Source organism: Sprattus sprattus, assembly GCF_963457725.1.
Source record: "Sprattus sprattus genome assembly, chromosome: 15".
NCBI classification, from domain to species: domain Eukaryota; kingdom Metazoa; phylum Chordata; class Actinopteri; order Clupeiformes; family Clupeidae; genus Sprattus; species Sprattus sprattus.
In genome coordinates, this window is record NC_137913.1 from 4,181,448 (window position 1) to 4,200,303 (window position 18,856).

At 44.4% G+C, this 18,856-nt stretch overlaps 1 protein-coding gene across 1 annotated transcript; it reads right to left on the reverse strand.

The window, feature by feature from the left end:
- Positions 1-102: 102 nt before the first annotated feature.
- LOC308375747 (E3 ubiquitin-protein ligase TRIM65-like) lies at positions 103-18,577 on the reverse strand (the record flags this gene model as incomplete). Its single annotated transcript, XM_080851925.1, has 12 exons — positions 103-620; positions 6,180-6,239; positions 6,543-6,702; positions 7,131-7,364; positions 7,583-7,678; positions 8,473-9,072; positions 14,068-14,124; positions 15,471-15,530; positions 16,379-16,528; positions 16,756-16,989; positions 17,223-17,318; positions 17,987-18,577. 12 exons carry the CDS (start codon positions 18,575-18,577, stop codon positions 103-105), a joined length of 2,856 nt encoding a protein of 951 aa, XP_080708051.1.
- Positions 18,578-18,856: the final 279 nt, after the last annotated feature.

An 18,856-nucleotide genomic window follows, 5' to 3' on the forward strand; every position in this document is an offset into this window, starting at 1 on the left:
CAAGATCAAAGATTCTCAGGCCCAGCTGCTAGATCCTGACGTGTGAGTGATGTGTTAAATGATGTGTGAGATGTATGTGCTAAAAGCATCTTGATATGTCAGTCACAGCAGCTTTACCAATGATCCAGATTCATAGAGCCAAAACCCAGGGTAGAGTGTGTGAGTGAATGTGGTCTGGACTCTGTGCAGGAGGGTCATTGTGTCAGAGATGCCGTAGAAGGCCAGAGTTCCTGCCCTGTGATCCACATACACACCTATTCTGGAGCTGGCCACTAGAGGGAGATCAGTGACTTTATCATTGTGTCTGAAAAAGGAGCTGCTGGAGAGGCCCAGACTCCAGGACTGATCATTACCTCCAAACAGACACTGTTTACCCCCTCCTCTCCTGCTGATGCTTTTATATGAGACTGATATAAAAACACACGGCCCACTCCGCTCAACCTCCCAGTAGCAGCGTCCAGACACACCCTCTCTACACAGCACCTGAGACCACACATCAAATCTCTCTGGATGATCAGGATATGACTGGACCTCAGCTCTCAGCTCCACCCTCCTGTTCCTCTCAGACAAATGGAGGTTTCTGTGTGCTGTGTTTGGATCCAGTGTGAAGTGACAGGAGTCTGATGGAGGAGAAGACAGCACAAACTTAGGTTTTTATATGTGTTAGGTGTGTGTGTGTGTGTGTGTGTGTGTGTGTGTGTGTGTGTATGTGGTTGTTATTTTATAGGATTCTTTGTGTGTGGGGAATGATATGTATATCTATAATTCTTTCTGTAAAGAAATGTTTCACGTATAAGTGAGATTTGTTTTTTTGTGTGTGTACTGTCACGACCGAGCCTGGTCTGCCCCGCCCCCTGCTATCAGTGCTCTTTTTTTCCACAGCTGTGTAGCAGAGTCTGCACAGGTGCCCACAGGTGCCGAACGAGGGCTTGTTGAGCTCCACAATAAGAAGGCCTGGGCGAAAAGCCCTCTCCTCAACGTGTCGTTTATGTTTGTTTGTTGGACATGTGTGCACTACTTAGACACCCGCTTGCACCACACTTTGATTTCAGACAATAACACTGACTTTTCTATTATACTTTAATTAATGTCATTTTATCCAACCTTGCGTGTGGAACTCCCGTTCATGTTGCAGAGAGCCTTGCATGTGACAGTACATTCTGTACATGTTTGTGCAGGTGTACATGTGAAGGGACTGGTTATTATTACAATAATTCCACCTTATTTATACCTAGTATAAATATATTACTTTTATTGGCATTTAAACATTTCTTGGTGAGGGCTCTTTGTTCAGACCTGGGGATGGAGGTGAGAACTCCCTTCCCCCCCCAGGTTTAGACAAAAGTGTCTGCAGCCATGGCCTATTTTGAATAGCTGGTAACACCCCTTAAACATTATGTATATAACAGCCTGTTCTTCAAGGAGCAGGTTAGATAAGCTGAAGCGCTGTGAGTGAGTGTGTGACTTCAAGCCTCTGTCTCACGATGGAAACCGCCATCGTTCAAGAATAAACCTGAAACATGACTGACAAAATCCATGACTGTGTTTTCCAATATATAGTAGAAAACTAATTTCTATCACATGTGTGAATGTCTGTATTCAAAAGTGAGTTGATGTGTGTGTGTGTGTGTGTGTGTGTGTGTGTGTGTGTGTGTGTGTGTGTGTGTGTGTGTGTTGTGGTAGCCCAAGCTGCTCTTAGGCTCCCACTTCGGTTACTATGGGTGACCAGTACTACAGGGCAGGCTCTAGGACCCTGGGGAGGTGCTCTGGGGACTAGTGAGGTCGGGCATCCACTGATTGCAAGCTCAGGTGCAAATGATTAGACTAGTTTGGCACCTGAGCAGCAACTAGATCGGTAGAGTTAAATAGTCAGTGAGAATCAGAGCTGGCTGAGAGAGTGAGTGAGAAAGACAGAGGGGAAGACGCTGGTTGCACTGGGTGCAAGGCGTAGGGCTTCCCCTATTTTCTGTTCATTTTGACTACCTTTGTTGTAATGTTTGAGTGCCTAAAAGAGTTTAATAAAGAATAATTGCTTTGGAATTCCCTGGTCGCGTCGTACTGAGTGCTGGGCTGCGACATATGGTGGAGAATGCGGGCACAGTGACCCACGCTGACTGAAGAGGGGCAGAGTGACCCAGCGAAGTCGCAGAAGAGGGTGACTACAGGCATTGTGACCCAGCTGACTGAAGAGAGGGTCAGAGTGACCCAGTGAGAAGACGTGGATTATGGATCCGGCATTAAAGGAATTGATGGTCGCCGTCAAGCAGTCGCAGGAAGAGTTGCGGGTAGCTGTTGCAGAACTCCGCAAACGAACATCAACCAACCCATCTGTAAAGGACCTAGAGGAGGTCGAGGAGAAGCTGACCCAGGGGGCCGTAGGACAGGAGGTAAAGGACCTATTCACTGCCATGGAAGAGGACATGCAGCTTGAAGCAGAGGTTTACCAGCCGCATGGAGAGGTGGCTAAGACTGTCCAGGTCTGGGTGGCTCTACCGAAGATGGCCAGGACCAATAGGATTGAGTTCCTGGGTGAGTTGGTTGATGTCGGTGATGAGGAGTATGATGCAGATGAAGATGACGATGATGTCCTTGATGATGATGTCGATTATGAAGGTGATATCGATGACTATGACGATAATGTCGGTGAAATCGGTGATGTGGATGAAAATGTTGATGTCCATGATAATCTTGTCGATGATGATGATGAAGAGTATGAGCGTAAGCTGCGTGGCGAGCTGGAGCACATCCGCCTGAAGACTGGCCATGAGATGCAGAGGCTGCAGTCGTCCTCAGAGAAGCGTGTGGTGGACCTCCAGGCTCAGGTCAGTGAGCAGCAGGTCAAACTGGAGACCTACGAGAGGCTGGAGCAGGAGCTGGACTTCGTCACCATGCAAGCTGCAGAGATGGCCAGCGAGGAGGAGGAAGTCAGTGGGCTGAAGGAGAGGACTCTGAAGAAGGCCAAGAAGACTACCAACACCGACACTGAGGCCTATGGTGATCCCACGGCCAAAAGAAACCGAGGGAGAGAGATCCCCCGGCCAGAGAGAAGTAGCATCCACGACCGGAAGGGGGAAGGATAGACCCGAAGGTTAAAAGAGCTGGACAGATGAACTGGTTACCGACACAGGAAAGTAACCGAACTTTGAGAGAAAACCCTGAATGAAGAGGGGAAAAAGGACATTTTGTGTATTGTTGTTAAGATGCCTGTTTTTCCCTGAAAAGTGTTATGTTGGTTGACTTTGTTTATGTTAGCTTTGGGGCACAAATTAAAAACCTTCCATTTAACCCCGGGAAGGGCCTGAAGTTAAGGGGGAGGGTGTGTGGTAGCCCAAGCTGCTCTTAGGCTCCCACTTCGGTTACTATGGGTGACCAGTACTACAGGGCAGGCTCTAGGACCCTGGGGAGGTGCTCTGGGGACTAGTGAGGTCGGGCATCCACTGATTGCAAGCTCAGGTGCAAATGATTAGACTAGTTTGGCACCTGAGCAGCAACTAGATCGGTAGAGTTAAATAGTCAGTGAGAATCAGAGCTGGCTGAGAGAGTGAGTGAGAAAGACAGAGGGGAAGACGCTGGTTGCACTGGGTGCAAGGCGTAGGGCTTCCCCTATTTTCTGTTCATTTTGACTACCTTTGTTGTAATGTTTGAGTGCCTAAAAGAGTTTAATAAAGAATAATTGCTTTGGAATTCCCTGGTCGCGTCGTACTGAGTGCTGGGCTGCGACAGTGTGTGTAAAAGATAGTTTGCCTGAAAGGAGTCCTTTACGTATATTAATTGAACTGAGGTTGAGTTTGTGTAAGTATTTGGGTTTGATTCCTTTGTGTGAATATGTCCTTCGAAAATAGGAGTGTGAAAGTGTTCCATTATCTTTGTATGTGAAGGCCCATAGTTGTGATTGGTTATATTGGTGTGTGTGTGAGAGACAGAGAAAGAGAGAGGGAGAGAGAGTGAGAGAGAAATACAAATGTCTCTTTCTTCCTCTCTTAGCCTAGACTATATTCACTGTGGGATGCTGCTGTAGTCTCTCCACCTGATCTTCTTGTAGAATCCCTCAGCCTACACCTACTCACCCCAACCACACTGTCATACATTTGTGTTGTGTGAGATTCTGTATTGCATTAATGTGTGTCTACATTTGTGTTTGTGTGTGTGCGTATGTATATGTGTGTATGTGTCTGTGTTTGTACGACCCGTTGATCTGATAGCTTTGGAGATACCACATACATAGGACAAGTTTATATCAGCTGGATATCAACGCCAATTTATTGTGCTAATTTTTGGCAGTTCATGACTTCATGTTCCAAATGTGCCTAAGAGATGAACACAGAAGAGTGTGTCTGGCCTTTGGCCAAGCCCTAAAACACCTTAAAGGGATTGTGCAGGAGTCAACTATACTGACAGGAGTCATGTAGAATCTGTGCCCGCACCCCCTATTCTATACCAAGTGGAGACAGGTGGTGTAAGGGGAGACAGGTGGTATGAGGGGAGGTGGAGTGAGGGGAGGTGGTGTAAGGGGAGACAGGTGGTATGAGGGGAGACAGGTGGTGTAAGGGGAGACAGGTGGTGTGAGGGGAGACAGGTGGTGTGAGGGGAGACAGGTGGTGTAAGGGGAGACAGGTGGTGTGAGGGGAGACAGGTGGTGTAAGGGGAGGTGGTGTAAGGGGAGACAGGTGGTGTAAGGGGAGACAGGTGGTTTAAGGGGAGACAGGTGGTTTAAGGGGAGACAGGTGGTGTAAGGGGAGACAGGTGGTGTAAGGGGAGGTGGTGTAAGGGGAGACAGGTGGTGTAAGGGGAGACAGGTGGTGTAAGGGGAGACAGGTGGTGTAAGGGGAGACAGGTGGTGTAAGGGGAGACAGGTGGTTTAAGGGGAGACAGGTGGTGTAAGGGGAGACAGGTGGTGTAAGGGGAGACAGGTGGTGTAAGGGGAGACAGGTGGTGTAAGGGGAGGTGGTGTAAGGGGAGACAGGTGGTGTAAGGGGAGACAGGTGGTTTAAGGGGAGACAGGTGGTGTAAGGGGAGACAGGTGGTGTAAGGGGAGACAGGTGGTGTAAGGGGAGGTGGTGTAAGGGGAGACAGGTGGTGTAAGGGGAGACAGGTGGTGTAAGGGGAGACAGGTGGTGTAAGGGGAGACAGGTGGTGTAAGGGGAGACAGGTGGTGTAAGGGGAGACAGGTGGTTTAAGGGGAGACAGGTGGTGTAAGGGGAGACAGGTGGTTTAAGGGGAGACAGGTGGTGTAAGGGGAGACAGGTGGTGTAAGGGGAGACAGGTGGTGTAAGGGGAGACAGGTGGTGTAAGGGGAGACATGTGGTGTAAGGGGAGACAGGTGGTGTAAGGGGAGACAGGTGGTGTAAGGGGAGACATGTGGTGTAAGGGGAGACAGGTGGTGTAAGGGGAGACAGGTGGTTTAAGGGGAGACAGGTGGTGTAAGGGGAGACAGGTGGTGTAAGGGGAGACAGGTGGTGTAAGGGGAGACATGTGGTGTAAGGGGAGACAGGTGGTGTAAGGGGAGACAGGTGGTGTAAGGGGAGACAGGTGGTTTAAGGGGAGACAGGTGGTGTGAGGGGAGACAGGTGGTGTGAGGGGAGACAGGTGGTGTAAGGGGAGACAGGTGGTGTAAGGGGAGACATGTGGTGTAAGGGGAGACAGGTGGTGTAAGGGGAGACATGTGGTGTAAGGGGAGACAGGTGGTGTAAGGGGAGACATGTGGTGTAAGGGGAGACAGGTGGTGTAAGAGGAGACAGGTGGTGTAAGGGGAGACATGTGGTGTAAGGGGAGACATGTGGTGTAAGGGGAGACAGGTGGTGTAAGGGGAGGTGGTAGGTTGAGAGCGAGTGCCAAAGCAAGTGCTGCAACTGAGTTTAAATTAAGTGTGTGTGTGTGTGTGTGTGTGTGTGTGTGTGTGTGTGTGTGTTGATGAGGAGAACGGAGTCGGGTGTGGGTGATTGATTGAGGGGGGTGTGGCAAATTCGTTACATCTCTTTCCGCACTTCCGTTTAGAACACCATTTAAGGAAAATGAAAAAAGACACTGGAAAAGACACTGTCTCCTCTACCCATGAACTATAAAAGCCATAATGAAATGTTGAACTGCTTAAACATGTAGGACCATGTGATTGCTACTGAAACTTGACTTGTGATTTGGAATAAAGTAAACTGTATAAAATGTGTTTGTGTTAAACTCACATTGTAGGAAATCCTCTCTGGTTGTAGGTTCAGGAGGCAAAATAGCCTGGACTTCAGTCACTATTGAGAGAAAAAGAATCATATTAGAAACAACACTGACTGGTGTTAATGTCAACATAGCATGAAACCTTCTGTTTTTATGATGGCAGTACATTTGAGTTCTCTTGTTGAGGGACAAGTAAACGTGGTGACACCTGTAGAGTATCTCAGCTTCACTGACATACAAAGGATATGTTACAAATATGTGACATTGAGAAATACAGGATACAGGAAGTTCACCATCACATTTAGCTTATTAGTACAATCCAGAGGGAAAGTGTACTAAATTATTACATGTAAACGTATGTGAGTAATGGGATTAACCTGATGCAGATATCTTCATGACTTCCTCCTTGCAGAAATTCTCCAGATGCGTCTTTAGTGAGGAGACAGATTTCTTCACAGCCTCAAAAGAGAGGCCTTGGTTAACATAGATGCAGGATAAGTCTTTGAACTCGGGTGTCTCACTGACTGACTGGAAAGTCTAAAAAAAAAATACAGATAGAGAGAGAAAGAGAGAAAGAGAGAGAGGAGAAAAAGATGACAGAGAGAGAGAAAGAGACACAGTGAGAGAGAATAGCATCCACGTATAAGTAAGTTGTACCTTTAAATACAGTCTAAATAAAGAAACACAGAGATAGAGAGAATGAGAGAGTAAGAGATGACAAAGAGACAATAGCTACATTCTCAAAATAAAGCATAAGTAAGATGTCGTAACTGCACAGGGTAAGGTATATGTTCAAATACTTTGGACTGTGTTACAATAAGAAGAAAAATTGTCTGGAAATGGACAGATCCTTGAAGGAAATTCAACAATATCTAAATTGAAATCCAAATTTCCACCTAGGAATATAAACATAAATCAGTGCCCTCAAACATTCTGTGCACTAATTATCCATCATCAACACTTACCTTGAGGAAATGGATGTGATCCTCTGTGAGTGAAAGCTGCTCCAGCTCAGCATCTCTCCTCTTCAGCTCTGCAATCTCCTGCTCCAGTCGCTTCAGGAGTCCTTCAGCCCGACTCACCTCAGCCTTCTCCTGAGCTCTGATCAGCTCTTTCACTTCAGAGCACCTTCTCTCAATGGAGCGGATCATCTCAGTGAAGATCCTCTCACTGTCCTCCACTGCTGTCTGTGCAGAGCTCTGTTAGGAGACACACAAAGAGGAGGGGTCCATCTAAAGCAGCCCACTCACTCAGCTCCTCCAGACAGCCTGGTACCCACAGTGTGGATCAGAGGAGCTGGAAAGTGGCTCAGCATTACAGACTCCTGTCTGGCTGACTGGAGGAGAGCCCTGATTGCGCCTGAAAAGGCTCCTCCAGCAGCCAGCTGTTGTCCTTCTCTCCTCTGGTCAGTACTCACCTTGAGAGTCTCCACAGCCTTCCTCAGCTCCTGCAGCTCCTTCTCTCTCTCCTGGATTCTCTGCTGGATTTTATTCTGGGTCTCCCCCAAGTGTGTCTATGTTGAAGGAATACATCACATCCACAACAAACAGTTATGGTGGCATCATAATACTATCATTCTCTGATAGCATTCCTGAAAGTACAAGCTGGTTAAGCTACTGACGCTGACTGAGAGGTGATCTGTAGTGTTGCTGAATAGTATAGGTGAGATTCTGTTTCATTACAAGGCTTCAGAAAAACACAAAATAAGTTTTGTCTTTGTGGAGCAAAAGAGAGAACCCGGAGGAACACTGATTTACTGACTTCACATGCAGTCAATCTTTATTTAATCATATCCACACCTCTTGTGGAGTTGATAAAAATGTCCACCAAAACCTTACTGCAACTATACCCTCACTGAGTGACCTGTGACCTCTAGGCAGTTGATAACCATGTAATGTCATTCAGTCATAGTGCCAACCACCCAGGACCCTACAAAATGCCAGAGGACTGGGCAGCAATATTGTAGGCAGAAACCATGTATTAATATAAAATACTGCAAAACAAGAAAGGTATTACAAAATGCCCACAAACATAGTACATTAAAGGGTAATTTGGGCTTTTTATGGTGATTTATTATTTAGATTATTTAAATACAGTTCATATGTAATAGGAGATTCTCTGTCTTATTTCTGGTAATCAGACTATGTGTTTTCATTGCGGGTTTTTATGTCATTGTTATTCTCTCTCTTCCTGACTCTATAACAACCTGGATGAGTCTATAGCCTGTCTTCCAGTTGTAAACCCAACTGACATTTCCTACCACACAAGTCCTAGGCTATCTATCACCACGAGAACTCCTGTCCTTACCTGTTTCTCTCTCCTCCCTGCAGAGGCTGACACAGTGTCATGGCCTTTGTGTTCATCCACCAGACAGAGCCAACAAACACAACTTTGGTCCGTACGACAAAATATCTCCAGAGGCTTCTCATGTTGGGTGCAGATCCTCTCCTGGAGCTGGCCTGTGGCATCAACCACCTTGTGTTTTCGTCCAGGATTAAGTTCATTGTGAGCTTTGTAGTGAGTTTCACAGTATGACACCAGACATTCCAGACAGGACTTCACAGCTTTTAGTTTTCTCCCAGTGCAGACGTCACACTCCACATCTCCAGGACCAGCATTACATGGAACAGGAGCAGCAGCTTGGATTCTGGTCTTCTTAAACTGTTCCAAAAGTTCAGCAACCATATTATTTTTGTTTAAAACGGGTCTTGGGGTGAACGTCTGTCTGCACTGGGGGCAGCTGTAGACTCCCTTCTGATCTTCCCGATCCCAGCAATCGTTAATGCAGCCCATGCAGTAATTATGTCCACAGTGAATAGTTACAGGATAATTCAGAATATCGAGGCAAACCGGGCATGTAAAAATGTCCTGGTTACTTTGAGCCGCTTCTGCCATTCTTCGTTTGTGCTGTAACGCTTCACAGGTTTTCACGTAGTTTCGTTTCGGCTGAAATCGGTGCATAACTTTGAAACGACTTCCCGGTTGGGTGGGCGTGTTCGTCCAAACATCGTCATTGACTGACATCGACAAGGACTTTGAATTAAAAACAACGTTCTTTACAAACGCTGACCTGTAAAAAATACTGTCATGCATTTCCCATAATTTATGAACTAAAGAAACCACCAGAAAGCAGTTTACTGTCTCTTTACAAATATTGAATATCCGCAACAGAAAATCAAAGGAAATTGTATTAAAGCTTTGCTTGCAACAAGAAGGTCGCCATCTAGTGGACATTTCAAGTCATATGAAATACAACAAAGACATACAGAGCCATAGATAATGAGGCCATAGAAGTTGAAGGTAGGTGAGGGCATAGACATACAGCCGCGGAAAAAAATTAAGAGACCACTTCAAAATTATCAGTTTCTCTGGTTTTACTATTTATTGGTATGTGTTAAAGTAAAATGTACATTTTTGTTTTATTCTATAACCTACTGGCAACATTCCTACCAAATTTCAAATAAAAATATTGTCATTTAGATCATTTATTTGCAGAAAAATGACAATTGGTCAAAATAGCAAAAAATATGCAGTGTCTTCAGATCTCGAATAATGCAAAGAAAACAAGCTCATATTCATTTTTAAACTACACAATACTAATGCTTTAACTTAGGAAGAGTTCAGAAATCAATATTTGGTGGAATAACCTTGATTTAAAATCACAACTTTCATGTGTCTTGGCATGCTCTCCACCAGTCTTTCACATTGCCGTTGGGTGACTTTATGCTACTCCTGGCGCAAGAGTTCAAGCAGCTCGGCTTCTTTTCATGGCTTGTGACCATCCATCTTCCTCTTGATCACATTTCAGAGTTTTTTTTATGGGATTCAGGTCTCGAAATTGGGCTGGCCATGACAGGGTCCTGATCTGGTGATACTCCATCCACACCTTTACTGGCCTGTCTGTGTGGCATGGAGCATTGCCCTGCTGGAAAAAACACTTCTCAGAGTTGGGGAACATTGTCAGAGCAAAAGGAAGCAAGTTTTTCTTCCGGGACAACGTTGTACTTTGCCTGGCTGAGGCTTGTAAAAGACCATAAGGATTGAGCCAAAGCGGACTGGAGGGTCTCCTAGTTCGTCTTCTCTGATGAGTCCAATTTTCAGCTTTGCCCAACACATGGTCGTCTGATGGTTAGACGGAGACCTGGAGAGGCCTACAAGCCACAGAGTCTTGCACCTACTGTGAAATTGGACTCATCAGAGAAGACGAACTAGGAGACCCTCCAGTCGGCTTTGGTCCAATCTGTCCTTGACTAATCTTCATCCCCTAAGCACAGACCCTTTCATTAATACTTGGCTCTACCTGACAGCCTGCACCTGTAACAACTGCACTGTCATGATTTTAGAAAACAGGCCTCTCTGCCTGACCTTACATGACACTGGTCTCTGCACACAGGCCTCTCTGCCTGACCTTACATGACACTGGTCTCTGCACACAGGCCTCTCTGCCTGACCTTACATGACACTGGTCTCTGCACACAGGCCTCTCTGCTTGACCTTACATGACACTGGTCTCTGCACACAGGCTTCTCTACCTGACCTTACATGACACTGGTCTCTCCTCTGCACACAGGCTTCTCTACCTGACCTTACATGACACTTGTTTTTGCAAAACCGCTGCATGTTCAGCACTCCAGTGTAATTTTCGAGAAGGTCCTCAATGCCTTTTTATTTGTCCAGAAGTCACTTTTTCTCAATAAACGTATTAACCGAACATTTGGCAGCGAATTGGCTGTTGTCAACTGTCAATGTTGTTGATAAGCGGCTCGTGCGCATGTCCCTCCTCGTGCCAGTGGCATGAACTTCCTGATGCCACATGCTGATTAAAAAGTGAACCCCCTCTCACAGGCAGAGTGTGCACAGGTAGTGATGGTAGTCCATCCAATCATGTCATCTGATCTGGGATGAATACAGTGATTGGACTGGCTTTTTCAACCCCTGCAGCTGCCACAGATAACAGATTGGTTTTTTCTTTGTCAAAGCATTTAATTTATTCCTTGCTATCGGACGATAAAGTTTAGGTCTGGGAGTGAAAGTGCGTTTGCACAGGGGGCAGCTGTAGACTCCTCTCTGATCATCCTGATCCCAGCAGCCCTCAATGCAACACATGCAGAAATTATGTCCACAGGGAATAGTCACTGGATCCTTCAGCAGATAAAGACAGACTGGACAATTGAATAAGTCCTCTTCTTTCTTTCTTCTTTTGTTAGCCTCTGCCATTGTGTTTACTTTCTCTCGCAACCACAAGCACACTAAGAGAAGGACCCGCCAACTTGAACGACTTCCTGTTTGGGTGGGGGCGTGTTCGTCCAAACATCGTCATTGACAACGACAGAACTTTGACTTAAAAACAAAGTTCTTTACAAACGCTGACTTTGAGAGAATATTGCAATTCATTTCCCAATATTAATGAACTGAATAAACCGCCAGAAATCAGTTTACTGTCTCTTTACAAAAAATGTATATCTGCAACAGATATTTCAGAGGAAATTGAACTTAAGCTTTGCTTGCAACAAGGTCGCCGTAGTGGACATTTCAAGTCACATGAAAGAAAACGAAGAGAAAATAATGATGACATAGTTTAATGTGTGTGAGAGGCGGGGAAGCTGTATTGAATCTAATGACACTCAGCACAACTATTCAAGATATGACTGGAGCTCCTCTTTCCTCTCCACACTCCTGTTCCCCTCAAACAGATGGAGGTTTTTGTGTGACAATGAGAGGGAGAGTTGTGTGCACACACCTCTGTATTTTGTATGACACCATATAAGAAATACTAAATCAGTTCAATTACACTTATTTATTTATCCATCCACCAAAAATAAGGGTACATTAGGAAACATTTAATGCCAGTCTATAACTGTTTATACGCCACGTTGCACCAAAGAAAAAAAAAAAACATTTTAAAACATACTAGTCTAATTATAAAGGAATTAATAAAGAAAAAGAGGAACACATTTTTATTGGGGATCAATTGTTGGATGAAAATGGTCTCATTAAGATTTACTGACATGGTACGTAATATTGTGGTTGTCATATTAAACCAGATTTCAGAACATGTATGCAATAACAAAGGGACTAAACACTTGGGAGAGTGAGGTTATGCACAGAGCTCATCAAAAACTTTCACACACAATGTGTCTGCTGTGGTGATACTGCATGTGTTACAGCAGAGGTCTAGCGGGATACAGATATTGTAACAGCTGGGGTCCAGAGATGGAGTCTGTTGTTGTCCCCAAGATCAAAGATTCTCAGGCCCAGCTGCTAGATCCTTACGATGTGATGTGTTAAATTATGTGATGTGTGAGTTGTGAGTATGTGCTAACAGCATCTAGACATGTCAGTCACAGCAGCTTCACTGATGATCTAGAGTAATCAAGCCGAAACCCAGGGTAGAGTGTGTGAGTGAATGTGGTCTGGACTCTGTGCAGGAGGGTCATTGTGTCAGAGACGCTGTAGAAGGCCAGAGTACCTGCTCTGTGATCCACATACACTCCTATTCTGGAGATGGCCACTAGAGGGAGTTTAGTCTGTTTATTATTGTGAGAGAAAAAGGAGCTGCTGGGGGTGAGTCTCAGACTCCAGGACTGATCATTATATCCAAACAGACACTCTATACCCTTTCCTCTCCTGTTGATGCTTTTATATGAGACTGATATATTAACCTCCCGCCCACTCCACTCAACCTCCCAGTAGCAGCGTCCAGACACACCCTCTCTACAAAGCACCTGACGCCACCCAACAAATCTCTCTGGATGATCAGGATATGACTGGAGCTCATCTCTCTTCTCCACCCTGCTGTTCCCCTCAGACAGATGGAGGTTTTTGTTTGCTGTGTTTGGATCCAGTGTGAAGTGACAGGAGTCTGATGAAGGAGAAGACAGGACACACTTAGGTACTTACAGTGTATGTCAGGTGTGTGTGTGTGTGTGTGTGTGTGTGTGGTTGTTGTTGTTATTTTATATGAATATTTGCGTGTGGGGTATGAGATTTATTTCTGTGATTTCTTCTGTGAGGGAATATTTTACATATTGGGATTTGTTTTTGTGTGTGTGATTCTGTAAATGTTTGTGCAGGTGTACATGTGTGAGTGTCTGTATTAAAAAGTTCAAAAGTGAGTATGGTTATGTCTGTGTGTGTGTGTGTGTGTGTGTGTGTGTGTGTGTGTGTGTGTGTGTGTGTGTGTGTGTGTGTGTGCCTGTGTGTGTGCCTGTGTGTGTGTGTGTGTGTTTGTGTTTGTGTGTGTGTGTGTGTGTAAAGGACAGTTTGTGTGTTTGGCTGAAGGTAGCCCTGTTTATGATTGAATGAATGATGAGTTTCTGTAAGTATTTGGGTTTGTTTGATTTGATTCCTTCGTGTGAGATGAGTCCTTTGGATATAGGAGTGTGAAAGTGTTCCAGTGTCTTTGTATGTGAAAGTCTGCCGGCTCCAAGCAGATGGGCCCCCCCTTATGTGCCCCGGTTCTGCTTAAGGTTTCTTCCTGATTAACAGGGAGTCTTTCCTTGCCCCTGTCGCCATTGAGCTTGCTCTGAGGGGGTTCAGGCCCTGGACTCTGTAAATCGCCTTGAGTCAATTTTATTGTTTTGGCGCTATAGCAATAAAATTGCTATCAAAAAATGTGTGTCTGTGTGTTTATATGTGTGTGAATGCTTGTGTGTAAATGGAGTTATTTTGATATTTGGGAGACACTGAGGGTGTAAATGTTCCAGTGGCTGTATCTTCAAAAGTTCAAAAGCATGAATGGATGTGTGTGTTTGTGTGTGTGTGTGGTACAGGGTTGAATTTGTATGTGGGTTTGCTACTATGTTCATGATTTTATGCATGTGAGTGTATTCCTGTGTGTGCATGTGCGTGTGAACGTTGTGTGTGTGTGTGATAACTTGCATGTCTTTATGTCCAACTTACACTGTGAGAACTCATCTCTGGTCGCAGGTTCAGGAAAGACAGCCTGGACTTCAGACACTGAGACAGAAAACATCACATTACAGCCCATTAAACTGAGTGAGCAGGGCATTCATAAACATCACAACAAGCTCATTTTTCATATTCTCATATATAAAGAATGCTGACTCTCCTGTTGGGTTCATATTTTTCTTAGACTCAGGGTGTTCACAGGTCTGTTGGAACCACAACATTATTTGATATTATTATCACAACCACAAGAATTCATAAATGAATACACACAAAGCAAAATGGAAAGATTTCCATGCTTTAAATATGACAGCAACTACAAATGACTGCAACTCTGTCTTGATATATGAGTTTAAATATTACAGAGGGCATCTGTCTCCCACAGTTTAAACCTTTATGAAATATGGGACCAGCAGACCAGAACATAACATATGTTAGAAAATAAGTAAGTGAGGTGGGGTACAATTTGCACTCAATAAAGTTAGTTTACTGACAAGAGAAGATGGAGATGCGCTTATCACTTATCTTCATTAAGATGGTAAGGGCATTTTAAAGTCCTTCAGTTCTTAAATCATTTAATTTATTCATGAGCACATACGAATTGCAAACATAGCGGGTAAAATCAGTTTAGAGTATGTACACTGGGATGTCTTTAGCCCCATTCAGATATGAACTCTGGAGAATATCCACAAAATAGGATCCAGAGTTTGCCTGGGCGCAGCCTTTCAGTCTCACACCTTTCTGTGTCTTGGAATGATATGTCCCAAATCTGCTGCTGTTTAAATGTCAAATTCCCAGAGTTATGATAGAAAACTTGAGCGAAGTTCATAGGGAATAATAAAGAGAGCAGTAGCCTAATTCCGAAATCACAGCCCTGATGTTGAAAAACGATGCAACTTTAGTTTCCATTGCGTTGATACTTTAATAGTAAATAGAATCACTAGTTTGTGGGGTAGAATTCATCTTAAATGGTGCAGACATGACCCTGCCAGCCCCCTAGTACAGAGCCAGGACAACGCCCAGGTGAGCACATGTGTGATCAGGGGCAGGAAACTGTCCAGACCATTTATGCTGTTTTAGGGAACAAATGTTTGTTTGCAGAGATATTGTTTCTGAACCTGAAATTTAACTCTGTCTCTAACCTGTATTGGCTTCTGTTCTGTCTGTGTTTTCCCTGATCAAAATGTAAATTTTAAGATCTAGTAGTTAGGCCTTATATCTCTTAATCTCTCGATAAATAAAGCTCATGGTATTTTTACACATGATTAATATCTATTATTTCAAACTCTGGAGCCCAACCACACCTCAGTGATAAGAAACCCTCAAACTATTATTTCTGTGCTAGACCCCTGATGTAAAGGCTTAGAGGCTGTTAGAATCAGTCAGTAATGACTTACTCTCTGGTGGCAGCAGCTCCTTACTGTTTGTTCTTCTGACTGGGAGCTCAGGATCAGCATCTGGGATCCCAACACAGAGAGACACTCATTCATCCAGGGTTTACCCTTTACTAAGGGTTATTCAGCTTTACAGTGCTTATAATATAAAATAAAATATAACATAAAATTGTCACTGGTGTCCAGGAATGTTAACCTAAACCCTGTTCATAACATGTTTACTGATGTGTCTAATGCTTCAACCCAAAACTGAGATCGAATTTCAAATGTTGTTTTGACTCATAGTGTAAATATTAATACACACACTTAAAATGAAAACACCATTTTTTATCAGATGGCTTCAGCAAACTATAACTCAGAGGGCTACAAAACTGATCAGTGTAATAACTATTGATACTGTGTGTGTGTGTGTGTGTGTGTGTGTGTGTGTGTGTGTGTGTGTGTGTGTGTGTGTGTGTGTGTGTGTGTGTGTGTGTGTGTGTGTGTGTGTGTGTGTGTGTGTGAGTGAGTGAGTGTGTGTGTGTGTGTGTGTGTGTGTGTGTGTGTGTGTGTGTGTGTGTGTGTGTGTGTGTGTGTGTGTGTGTGTGTGTGTGTGTGTGTGTGTGTGTGTGTGTGTGTGTGTGTGTGTGTGTGTGTGTGTGTGTGTGTGTGTGTGTGTGTGTGTGTGTGTGTGACAGAGAGAGAGAGCAAGAGAGACAGAGAGAGAGGGAGAGAGAGAGAGAGAGAGAGAAAAGAGCGAGAGAGACTCACATTCTAAAGACTGGATGATCTGGATATTCGTCACTGTTGAGACATACAAACAAATACATCAAAATGAAGTAGGATCCTTGTGTTCTCAAACTTTGAAATAAGGAATTGATCATTGAGTCAGTTCTACATTTGTATCCACCTGCTGTAGATATCCTGACTACTTCCTTCCTGAAGATGTCATCCAGTTTCTCCTCCAGCTGCACCTTCACTCCAGAGACAGATTCCTTCACAGCTTCAAAAGAGATGCTTTGGTTGAAGGTCATGCTGGGTAAGTCTTTAGAGCGAGGAGAGTCTCTGATTGACGGGAAATTCTACAGAGAGAAACACATAAAGGTTGAGGCAGACCTCCTGAATATTCAGCCAGGTCTTTGTTTCCCCAAAGGCTGCAGACATGATGGGTGAATTCAGTTGGTTTAGTATGTATGCACTGTGTTTAGGTATTTGAATATTTTAGATACCTTAAGACATTACATTAAAGAAAATTATGCCTTTTTCCTCTCTTAAACCCACATGGATGCTTTATTTTAAATTCGGCTACCTTGAGGAAATGAATGTGATCCTCTGTGTGTGAAAGCTGCTCAAGCTCAGCATCTCTCCTCTTCAGCTCAGCAATCTCCTGCTCCAGTCGCTTCAGGAGTCCTTCAGCCCAACTCACCTCAGCCTTCTCCTGAGCTCTGATCAGCTCTTTCACCTCAGAGCACCTTCTTTCAATGGAGCGGATCATCTCAGTAAAGATCCTCTCACTGTCCTTTACTGCTGTCTGTGCAGAGTTCTGTTAGGAGACACACAAAGAGGAGGGGGCAGGACACCCACAGAGGTAAGTGAAGGAGCAAACTCACTGGTGGTGCGACTGGCTCTTCTTGATAAATGACCAAGGGCAAATCCTGCCAAACCATGTCTTCCTGTGGTGGTCTGTATCATGTAGAGATGGCAGCATAATGGTGATATCACAATAACAAGCAATTGCTGAGCCAGCTGTTGTGGTCCGATGTGGTCAGTTCTCACCTTGAGAGTCTCCACAGCCTTCCTCAGCTCCTGCAGCTCCTTCTCTCTCTCCTGGATTCCCTGCTGGAATCTCCTCTGTGTCTTCCCTAACTTCCCCTGTTAAAAAACAAAAACAGCTTATTTGCACTGTATTACCGTTGGATTGTTTACGACAATGATGGTAAAACATCACACCTGACAACTGAACATTCATAAGCAAAAACCTTCAAGTACATTTGAGTCTTTTCAAGAGATTTAAGGACACATTGAAGCAGTCGCCGTCATCTTCAAGTGAAAATCAGGATAAAGCCGTGAGCTATGTTCAAGATATATCACATGGGGATGTTGGATAACGGTATGTGGTCCATGTTATGCGTCACGTTCAGTTTGTTACGATAGGAGTGTTTTGTTTTGCTTGTATGTTTGGGTTGTCGTGTCTTTAATTAGGATCATTCATAACTGGAACTCTCTGCCGGGCACCGCCCCCTTGACTGCACCTAACCAGCGGCTGACTGCGTGGTAACTGGTGCTGTTGATTGACAGCTATGATGGCTATGATATAAGATGGCTCAGAACCTGTAGAACTTGTTTTTACTCAACACTGGATCTTGCACATCATTAATATTTCCTGATTCTTCCTTTTTGTAATGGGCGAGGTCATTGCGGAAATGGCGACTTAAAGACTGGTGAGATTGTAATACTATAACTACAAGAATACTTTCACAGTGAATACGTATAAGAGCCCTCATAGAAATGTTTGTCACATATGTAGCTCCAGTACTGACCTTTTTGTCTTTCCATTCTGCTGCAGCAGTGACTGTGTCATGGCCTTTATGTTCGTCCATTGTGCACAGATAGCAGATACAACTCTGATCGGTTCGACAAAATATTTCTAAAACCTTTTTATGATGGAAGCAGATCCTCTCCTGTAGCTGGCCTGTGGCATCAATCACTGAGTGTTTTCTTCCGGGGTTGACATCATTGTGAACTTTGTAGTGAGTTTCACAGTAAGACAACAGACAATCCAGACAGGACTTCACAGCTTTGAGTTTTCTTCCAGTGCAGACGTCACACTCCACATCTCCAGGTCCGGCATTAGAGGGAGTAATAGGAGAAGCTTGGATTCTGGTCTTACTAAATGTCTCCACCATTTCAGCAATCTGAGTATTTTTGAAGAGTGTAGGTCTGGGAGTGAAGGTGCGTTTGCACAGGGGGCAGCTGTAGTCTCCTCTCTGATCCTCCTGATCCCAGCAGCCCTCAATGCACCTCATGCAGAAATTATGTCCACAGGGAATAGACACTGGATCCTTCAGCAGATCTAGACAGACTGGACACGTGAAGGAGTCCTCTTCTTTCTTGAAAACTGACTCTGCCATTTTGTTTGCTTTCTCTCACAACCACAGGCACACTGAGAGAAAGACCTGCCAAGTGATACTTAAGTTTTGTTTTCACCACAACATGGTGTTCTGGGGAGTGGCTTCCTAGTTGTCATATTGCGTCAGTCTTTGGAGTCCTGTTTAAATGTTTGAGTCAAGGAAAAAGGTGTGTGTGTTTGTGTGTGTTACACCCTTGAAAAACAGGGATAAATAATAACAAGCTGATGATTCCTCAGTGACAACATTTACTCGAATCTATCATCAAATACAGAGTTTACC